This window comes from Carettochelys insculpta, chromosome 26 (assembly GCF_033958435.1).
Source record: "Carettochelys insculpta isolate YL-2023 chromosome 26, ASM3395843v1, whole genome shotgun sequence".
Lineage (NCBI taxonomy): Eukaryota > Metazoa > Chordata > Testudines > Carettochelyidae > Carettochelys > Carettochelys insculpta.
Window position 1 is genome coordinate 4,450,361 of NC_134162.1, and position 10,446 is coordinate 4,460,806.

The 10,446-nt window shown below is 47.9% G+C and overlaps 1 protein-coding gene across 1 annotated transcript; it reads left to right on the forward strand.

Moving 5' to 3' along the window:
- Nucleotides 1-1,000: 1,000 nt before the first annotated feature.
- RBM15 (RNA binding motif protein 15) lies at nt 1,001-8,879 on the forward strand. The gene has a single exon (XM_074977679.1). It carries the CDS (start codon nt 1,039-1,041, stop codon nt 3,901-3,903), a length of 2,865 nt encoding a protein of 954 aa, XP_074833780.1. The 5' UTR covers nt 1,001-1,038; the 3' UTR covers nt 3,904-8,879.
- Nucleotides 8,880-10,446: the final 1,567 nt, after the last annotated feature.

The window sequence follows — 10,446 nt, forward strand, 5'->3', positions numbered from 1 at the left end:
TCGAGCTCTGCCCTCCCCCGGGTTAGGGGGGCCGATCCCAAGATCTCCCCTCTTCGGGTTTGGGGGCCCGATCCCGGCCTCTGCCCTCCCCAGTTTAGGGGGCCCGATCCTGTCGAGATTTTGATTTTTCGTGTGATTCGGTGAAAAATGTCCAAGTCCCGAACTGCGCGGGGCACCAGGCGCTGTCAGACGCGCAGCTCCTGATCTCGCCCAGCCCCGGGCCACATGGGCGGGCGGGTGCGACAGGCACGGCCAGAACACGTGCGTCTTCCCTTCTCTGAGGGCCGGCCAGCCTCGTGTGACTGACACCTCCCGCAGCCTATCCGCGGGGCAATCCCTACAATCCAATCAGATGGTTGGGGAAGATTTCAATCGGCCAATGACGATCTCAGGGCGGGTCGGTCTGAGGCCCGCGCTCGAATGGGAGTGACGTGAACTACATCCTATCATATCGGTAAGGAACGGTTGGCTGTGACCAATGAGAACGGAGGAGGGCGGGATCACTGTGGCTCGCGAGGGAATCCACATCGAATCAAAGGTAAGGGGTGAAGCCTGCTCTGACCAATAGCAAATGGTGAGGCGGGATGTTGCGGCCTCAAGTAGACCCGTTAGAAATGACAGATAGCTCCACCAATCCAGGAGCGTTAAAGAGTGTGGCCACGAGAACCGTTAGGATTGATGGACAGTTTGTCCAACCAGAAAGTGGCCAGTCCCCAGCCGTCCAATAAGAGCCTTCAAGATGGGTCGGTCGCCCGTTGGCCACGAGAGCGCGAGAATCTCTAAGGAGAGACAGAGCTCCCTACCAATCAGAACCGCGGTCTGATGCCGCGGGGTGGGTCTTCCGCTGGCGAACCCTGGGAACGCCAGAGCCCCTGACTACCGACAGCCTAGCTGTCCAATGAGAAGCGCCCGTGGCGATTTAACTGTCCAATGGGTGACAGGGGGGCGGGGTTCATTTCCGCGGCAGGTTCCAAGATGGCGTCGGGTGTGTGAGCGCGGCGGTTAGTCAGGGAATCCGTCCCGGAGGGGCTCGCCGCCATGAAGGGCAAGGAGCGTTCCCCAGCCAAGGCCAAGCGGTCCCGGGGCGGCGGCGGCGAGGACTCGACCTCCTCCTCTTCGGCGCGGGGCGAGCGCAGCAGCAAGAAGCCCGGCGGCTCCGGCGCGGGTGGCAGCAACGGGGGGAAGGCGGCGGGCGGCTCCGGCGAGAGCAGCAGCCGGCGGGGCCTGCACCTGGACAAGGCCAGCCGGGCCGGCAGCCGTGAGTACGACTCGGGGGCGGCGCCCAGCTCCGGCCGCCACGGCTACAGCAGCAGCAAGAACGCAGAGTCGTCGCGGAGCAGCGGCAGCCGGGGCGGCGGGGGTGAGTCCCGGGCGCCGCCCGTTCCCTCCTCGTCGTCGGAGTCGGGCGGGGCGGGCGGCGGCAGCAGCGAGTACAAGACGCTGAAGATCAGCGAGCTGGGCTCGGCGCTGAGCGACGAGGCGGTGGAGGACGGGCTCTTCCACGAGTTCAAGCGCTTCGGGGACGTGAGCGTAAAGATCAGCCGCCTCCCGCCGGGCACCGGCGCCAGCGACGAGCGGGTGGCTTTCGTCAACTTCCGCCGGCCGGAGGACGCCCGCGCCGCCAAGCACGCCCGCGGGCGCCTGGTGCTCTACGACCGGCCGCTCAAGATCGAAGCGGTCTACGTCGGGAGCAGCAGCCGGCGCCGCAGCAGCCGCTCCCCGGCCCTGCTGGACAAGGATTCCCATTCTCCCTACGGGGCCGCGGCCGTGGGTGTGGCGGCCGCGGCGGCTGCTGCTGTCAGGCACCCCGCGGCTGGAGCAACCCAGAGGGCGTTGTCGCCGGCGGGCGGTGGCGGGGGCTTGGGCTACAGAGATTACCGTCTCCAGCAACTTGCTCTGGGCCGCTTGCCCCCACCACCCCCTCTGCCTAGGGAGCTGGATAGGGAGCGGGATTATGGGGCTTTCTATGATGCCCGTGTGCGGCCGGCCTACGGCTTGGAACGAGTGGCTGGTGTGACTGCTGCTGGGGGCTTCCGTGGAGGAGGTGGTGGTGCTGGAGTTGCAGGTGAGGAGGAGATCAGTCCTGAGGATGACCAGAGAGCCAACCGTACTTTGTTCCTGGGCAACCTGGATATCACGGTGAGCGAGTCAGACTTGCGCCGTGCCTTTGACCGTTTTGGGGTTATCACAGAAGTGGACATCAAGCGTCCAGCTCGTGGCCAGACAAGCACTTATGGCTTTCTCAAATTTGAGAATCTGGACATGGCACACCGGGCTAAGATAGCTATGTCTGGAAAGGTGCTGCTTCGTAACCCCATTAAAATTGGTTATGGCAAAGCCACTCCTACCACAAGACTTTGGGTGGGTGGCCTTGGGCCCTGGGTGCCACTGGCTGCTCTGGCACGGGAATTTGACCGTTTTGGCACCATTCGCACTATTGATTATCGTAAAGGTGATTCATGGGCTTATATCCAATATGAGAGCCTGGATGCAGCACAGGCCGCTTGTGCCCACATGCGTGGTTTCCCCTTGGGTGGCCCGGATCGCCGCCTCCGAGTGGACTTTGCTGACACAGAGCATCGCTACCAGCAACCCTACTTGCAGCCACTGACCCTACCGCCGCCTGCCCACTATGAGCTAGTGGCAGAGGCAGCTGCTTTTGGGGTCCATCGTGGGGCTCCCCCAGACCCACTTCGGGGGGCCCGGGACAGGACACCACCATTGCTCTATAGAGACCGTGATAGAGATCTCTATCCTGAGGCAGAATGGGTGCCACCACCACCACCTGTACGGGACAGAAGCAATCGAGCAGCTGCCTATGACCCTCTGGAAAGTCTGGAGCGCCGGCGGGATGGATGGTCCCTGGAGCGGGACCGAGGGGAGAGGGAGCTGGGTGGTAGCAGCAGCAGTAGGGACCAACCCAGGAAGCGAAGATTGGCAGAGGATGGTGGCCGGCACTTAGACCGGTCTCCAGATAGTGAGCGTTCATCTGCGTCCCGTAAGCGACATTGTTTGGCCACAACCTCCCCCCCAGACCGCAGCCCTGATCTTGGGAGCAGGGAGCGCTACACTGGTGACACAGAACGTTCATCCTCCCGTTTGCTCCTTCTGGAGCGGCCATCGCCTGTCCGGGAGCCACGCAGGGGCAGTCTTGAAAGAGGTCCCAGTGAAAAGCGTGACCGCAAAAACTCCGCTGAAAGAGAGCGGAAGCACCGCACCTCTGCAACAGCTGCAGCCCAGGAATGCAAAAGCCCTGCCAAAAAGGATGAGCGTACCACGGAAGGGGCCAGTGGTGGAGGGTCCCGTCTCAAACCTCCACCTCAGAAGCAGCAGCAGCAGCAGCAGCAAGATGGAACACCTCAGGGTGGCGGGGCTCCCAAACTATGCCTGGCCTGGCAGGGGATGCTCCTCCTGAAGAATAGCAACTTCCCATCCAACATGCACCTGCTTCAGGGGGACCTCAGTGTTGCTAGCAGCCTCCTGGTAGAGGGAGCAACTGGTGGCAAGGTGGCCCAACTCAAGATCACCCAGCGTCTCCGTCTGGACCAGCCCAAGCTAGATGAGGTCACTCGCCGTATCAAAGTGGCGGGGCCCAATGGTTACGCCATCCTCTTGGCTGTGCCTGGCACCTCGGACAACCGCTCCTCATCTGGGGCCTCTGAGGCTGCCACCACTTCCACACAGAGGCCACTCAGGAACCTCGTGTCTTATCTAAAGCAAAAGCAGGCTGCCGGAGTGATCAGCCTCCCTGTGGGGGGCAACAAAGACAAGGAGAACAGCGGGGTCCTGCACGCCTTCCCACCCTGCGACTTCTCCCAACAGTTCCTGGACTCCACGGCCAAGGCCCTGGCCAAATCAGAGGACGACTATCTGGTCATGATCATTGTCCGTGGTGCATCCTAAAGCCCTTGTGTTTTCTGTACCCAACCCTGCCTATTCCCCCTCCACACACACAGCCCCTCCAGCGTGTGCCAGGTGCTATGGGATACAACCTTAGCTAACCCCACAATTATTTTTTAAATTAGATCTTTGTTTATAACAATTTCCCCTGCCTGTTTTTCTGTAATTACATTTTTCCGTAGTTAGCAGTCAAGAGGGTCTACCTTTTTGCCTGAATAGGATGTTTTGAGGATCTCTTACCAGTGAGGATAGCAGGGAGGTTAAGCCTACTTCATCTAAACATGAAAAACAAAATTCCCAATTTAATTTTAACTTTGTTCTTTTTCATTTGATCTTTTTATTTTTTTTAAAAGCAGGTTTAAAAACTCCTCTAGAATTACCAGCCTAGAAGACCAGATTTAAAGCACTAAGTAGTTTAAACAGAAAAACCACATGCTGGCTAGTGGACCGGCATTGACTCATTTTGAATCTTTGAAATTCTATGAAAGCCTGAGACCAGCAGCCCTAAGTTTAAGTAAGTCCTTTTTCAGGAACCTGAATGGTTTCACTTTGAGTTGACTGGCTCAGAGTTGATTTCTTTCAGGTGAGTAGCACCTCATCTTGTGGTACACTGTAGCTTGAACATTGAATTCCATAATAGGTGTTTCTTTGAGGGTTTCAGCCAGTCCACACATGCATGCCCAGAAGGTGTGCTTTTAACAGGTGTGTTCTTCCTGTTCTGAGTTCCATTGTATCCCATATGTGCACGTCGGGTTTGTAGCAGAAACAATGTTTTGGTAAATAGGTGAGAACTTGTTAAAAACCTTGAATGTCTTATGCAGGAAACAAGTAGGTGCTTTAAGAACAACTAACCATTTAGTGGTTTTTGAGTTGTTTTTGTTGCCTTTTTTAGAGTTGCAGGTACAATGGATTCCACAGTGCAGACTCCAGATAAGTACAGTGTTCAGACAGGGCTTTTAATTTTGTAAAAAGTTGTCATCACCATTTTCTCTCTCTATTAATAGAAAGAAACTGCTGTCTGTCTTCTGCAGACTTTTTTTAGGGTACAATACAGTGGGCATTAAGTGAGGTTTCATAGTCACTGGCGCTATAATTTTTTTTAGCATCTTGGCAGTATATTTAAAAATTCTTCAAAATGTTGAAAAGAACCTTGTTCTTTCATATATTATTTTCCTCTGTGTATGTTTCTCTCATTATTGTGATAGAACCTAGAAAAAACAATCCGATACCGATATCAGAACATTTTAAAGCACCCACCTTAGCTAGTATCCAAATGAAGTGTAAATCTGAATTTATTTACACTGTATAAACCTCTTTAGTATCAAGAACATGATCTCATTCTTGGGTCTTCCTTCAGCCCCAGTTTAAACTTGTTTTTGAAGTGTGGCTGTGTAAAAATGACACTGTCTTTTTTCGGTCCCTGGAGTGCATTCATGGTTCACTACTGACTACAACTAGTTTTTGCTACTCCTTCCTATTTTTTCCTAAACTACAGTGAGAAACCTCATTTAATACTCTTAATGTTTAATGAGAGTAAAATCCAGGACTTCTGGATTGTCCTTCAGCATGAATGTAATAAGCTTACAGAAGGCAGAATACAGCTGTGTGTCTTGCTGTTAAAAATGAGAATTGTGGTATTTTTGGAAATGCCATCAGTTACATAAGGAATGCTTGTAATACAGCATACTCATGCTTATGAAAAAGAATCTCTTATTTCAGCAGGTGTCTGTTGCATGTTATGTAATTCTCCACAGATGCTCTGTTGCCTATTTTCATTGTGTTTTAAACATTTGTTGCATTTCCTCAATTGTAATGCAGGAGGAAATTAAAATCATTTAAGTACTGGGCTAATTACTTTAAATGTTTAAATACCATCTTTCTAACTTTACCACTGGGAATTCTAAAATGTAAAATATTATCACTGTTTGTTTGTGTTCAGTCCTTAAACTTGCCAAGAACAGTGTTTGTTACTGTAATATGCAATAGACACCTGTTCTTTTTTTACAAAGAAACCAAGAAAAACTGAGGTCAAAGTACATTATTGATAAATCTGACAACTAACAGTTTGGAAAGTCCACTCTGGAGAGAGCATTCTAGATGTACTTTCATTTTACCTTGAAAATTAAGCAGTAATGCTCATTATTTCTGGCTTCTGTGAGCCTGAAATGTGCTGTACTGAAAATTACCATGGAATAGATAAAATCATTTCAAACCCTGGGTTTCTTGGTTTCTTACTTAATGTGGTATCAGCTTCTGTTAGATCTGGTTTATTTGCTGTTCTGCAAACAAGGATCTGAATACCCTTTAAGAGTGCATAAGGTCAAAACAACTTACTGGTAACATTTTGATACAGCACTTAGCTACAAGCTGCATCAATTCTAATATAGCTCTTTTGGCTGTATTTTCCCTTGTGCTTTAGAAGTGCAGAGCGTTGGAGTAACTGTCCCCTAAACCTCCTTTGCCAGGGCTGACTGCTAGCAGAAGTCCATATTTAATGCTACTTCCGTTTAAAACTAAACGGATTTAGCAGAGTTTATCTGATTATATTTGTCATTATGTAGCTGTAGTTAGAGCTCAATAACTCTTCTAATGCTGTGTGCAGCTGATGTTCCTGCATTTCATTAGTTAGCATGTACTGAATTAGTGTAGAAAAGGGATGTCCCTTTTCTGAATCATCATTTCATAGTATGCTTTGGGGAAAGAACCTCAAGTGACTCATACTTTTAATATTTTAGATTTTTACAAAGCACAAACTTTACACAATGGCTTTGTTTGCTTGGATCTAGTGTATAGTCTGCTGTTTGTTGACTCTCAAGGCTACCTCAAACTATTGCAAGGTATAGACTCCAGTGGTTTGGACAGACATCACTCTTGCAAGGATCACAGGAGAGATGAGAAGTCCAGGCAACACAGACAAATAGGTGTTAAAGTTTTTTAAAGAGGGATGAATTCTCAGATTTCTCTTCTTGCCAATAGTGGTTGAAGGTATTTTGGAAGGAACCTCCTATGGAGGGCAGAGAAGAGAGAGCAGAAGTTCCTTGAAAAGCTTAAGGAACCATCTGGCTGATGTTAGCTATGTATAGGGCCTTGAATATTAGTAGGGGTGGGAAGTGGAGAACAAAATGCTGGGATGTGAGTCATCTTTTCCCAGTTCCATTAAAACAATGTTGACAGCAGCGCCTGTTGAGAGCCTGTGAAGAGCCTAATATAAAAAGAAACCAAACCTGGAGGAAAAAATCATTGCTATGTAACTAGAAGATTTGGGATTCTTTCCCCTGCCTCCGGTACTAATGACTTTACAAATAACCAAGGACAGCTACTCCAATGAATCATTAAACTTAAGTAGTCTTTGTATAAGACTTAAGCAACCTATTGTTTTGAAAATGTTAAATGGATTAATTTCATGCAGTTCTAATTGTATGAAAATGATGGATTAGAAATTCTACTTATAGTAACATCTTAAAGCTTTGTTTATTATGTGCATCCTTGATTTGACCTCTTTGCTCCAGTAATGGAGTTGCCACCCTGCTGTTAGAAGTATACAGCAAAACGAGAAGATATCAGCATGTAACACTACATTTCATGTGTTTATTGAAAAATTGCCTTCAGGAAGCGTCGTTTGAGGAAGGTCAAGTGAATTTATAAATCATTCAGTTGGTTTTCCTCATGGCTGATGATCTGTTACCTGGTTAAAAACCTGTTGAATATCTTCAATCCAGTATACCTTCAATACTGTGAGTGTAGTTTAACAGCAGTTCAAACAACCTGCACTACTTGTTATGCATTTATACATAGAAAGTGACTTCATTTCAAGGTTTTGTGCCAGTGGGTGGTATTGGTGCTTTTCATAGTCTAAGTAGAATACTTAGAAAAGCCTGTAGTTCTTTGTTCATCTGTGTAGTGTGGGGAGGGGGAAACCTGTTGTTCAGTACAAATGTTTACCTTTTCTTTCCTCCTGCAAGCAAGGCTGGTGGACTACAGAAGAGGACGTGGGATTCCAAGTTCTAATGGACCTTTGCGAAGAGAAGTTGTGGCTTGTGTGGAATTTACATGGGCCTCTTGATGGAAGAAAGCTTATCTGTTTAGTATTTGTGCATTTTACTAAAATGGCAGCTTTAAAAAAAAAAAAGTTGTGTATCTGCTATTGTGATGCCAATGCCCGTGTTTTAAGTGGAAAAATGACCTCTTTGCTTTGTGCTGTGTACACAAGATTTCTGGAAAAGTAAAGGAATACCCGTTTTATGGCTCTCACAGCTTAAAAGTAGCTGTCACTCAAACATGCGCTCACAGTTGAGCTGATTTTGTTTCATTCTAAATAAATTGTTTCTTTTGAGGAAAATGTTTTACTGCCTGGAAGTGAATTGACAGCAAACCTTTGACCCCTTTGTTTGCAGCGGAGGGGTACTTGCTACTACTGCTGCTGCTGCTGCTGCTACTCAGTTGTTGATCTGATAGTTTCGGGTATTGAGCAAGAAGCAGGGATACCATCACTTTCATATTGACCAGCCTGTTGTATGAGATCTGAAGAATCTATTTCATTGTGTTGCTGTGGCACCTCCTTTTGATTGCAGTGAAGGGGGTCATTTGCTGCTAACTCCTCATCTTTACGAGGAAACAATGCTGATGCTGGCATGCAAGAAGCAGGGAAAGCACCATAGCCTCAGAACAGTGTGCAAGTCTGGGGCTTCGCTGGTTTGAAGAGCTGGAGTTCCTGAATTTTAAGTTTCTGATTTATTTTGTTCACCCAACTTGTTTGGCTTTAGTTTTCATTTTTTTAATTTGAAGAAAAAGTAAGAAAATGCTTTGAATCTTGCACGTAACCTTTGCACCAAATTGCCAAAAGAAAAGAAAACACGAGTCTCATTAAAAAGTGTTAAATGATGTTAATAAAACCTTTCCTGACACACTTTGAGGAGCTCCTTCATCTCCAGGGGCTTTTCACCAGTTATGCAGTGATGGGTGTAGTTCTGAATGGATGAAGAATTCCTGAGAGCTAGAGTTTGTAATTAAAACATTTGCATTGGTATCAGAGCCTTATTGTGGCCCGTTTTTTGAACAAATGTTCCACACGCCTTGGATTTGCATGCAGCCTGATTGTTTCATAGGTATGACTGCACATTTGCTAGCAGTCACCTCAGTTTGTAGTACACATTGTGAGAGGAAAAAATGGCGGCTCCTTTGAAAAAAAAATGGTATGCTGTAGTTCCTGCATTATCCTGTATGGGGGCTCCTGAGTTTTGGAAGGCTGTTCCAGTACAGGAGTACAACTCCCTGTTTGCTGCAGGAGACTTCGGGGCATTTGACAACACCAGACCCCAAGAGGAAGCTAACACTGCTGCATCGTTGGCTTCAGAAACCTCTTGTGTTATGTTTGCCAGTCTTTGTTAGAATTAACTAGTCGCTGTCTGACATGCAGATGAAGACACCTTGAGATGCGAGCTTGTTCTGGTTGCCTTGAAATGAGTAATCTACTGTGGATAAAGAACCCTAGTGACGTCCTGTATCCATGCAGGATGATTGCTAGGCAACAGGTGCTTATCAACAAAGGATGCCACAATTTTGTTCTGCAAGGTGTCCGTTCCTGTGGCAAACAGCTGTATAAATCTCTTATAAAGAGGTAAGGGGTTTTTAAGAGATCAAACTGAATTGTGATTTGTAGGGGAGAAAGCTTTAAGTTTTTTGTTCTTTATCCTTCACCCTGAGAGTACTTACTAAGTTTACTAACACGTTCACTCCAGGTCAAAACTGTGACCGCCATTCTTTAGGACTGGTCTGTACTCTTCAGTGCCACTCAATCTACTTCTCAGTTTTGTCTTGGGGGTTGATGATAAATGCACCTCTAGCAACTGGGATTGCAAGACATTGATCCTATGAATAGAAACTCAGGTTGTCTTGCAATACAGTATACCGTTACAATGCAAAAATTAAACCTGTGGTAACAAGTCTGAGCTCAGGTCTGCAGACTGGGGCTTTTGCTACAGGGCTAAATGTACCTGTGTTGTTCTGTTGGCCTGGAACCTGTGCCTTGAAAGGAGGGGATGGTGGGTTTCAAAGCTTAATTGGAAATGTCGTCTGTATTTCTGTTTTTAGCCCTGTAAGGCATAACTCAAGTCTGTAGACCCAAGACCTGAGATTCATTACTGTGGGTCTTTTTTGCATCATGGACACATACCTTGTCCTTCACCTAATGCTTTTGTGGAAGTACTAGCTAAACCCTGAATGCTACTTAAATTTGTCTGTGTGTATACACAGAGCTGGTGCTAGGCATAAACAGCCTAAGCAAATGCTCAGGCCCCCAGCTGCTCAAGGGCCCCTATTAATTAGTTTGTGGTGTGAGGGTGGGAAATATTCTTGCCTAGTACCACCACTGGACTAGGACCGGTATCGGGGATGGCGTTTGTGTATTTGAGCTCACCTGAGGACTGGCCAGTGATTCAACAAAGCTGCTCATCTGCGGCATGCTGGTGTAAATGTAGGATTAAGCTGCATTATCACAAATGATCTGGAGCTGTTCTAGATGTGTTAACTAGAAGACTCCACGTGGAG

Coding starts and splice junctions, on each gene's coding strand:
- RBM15 (XM_074977679.1), top strand. CDS start 1,039: ATGAAGGGCAAGGAGCGTTCCCCAGCCAAGGCCAAGCGGTCCCGGGGC.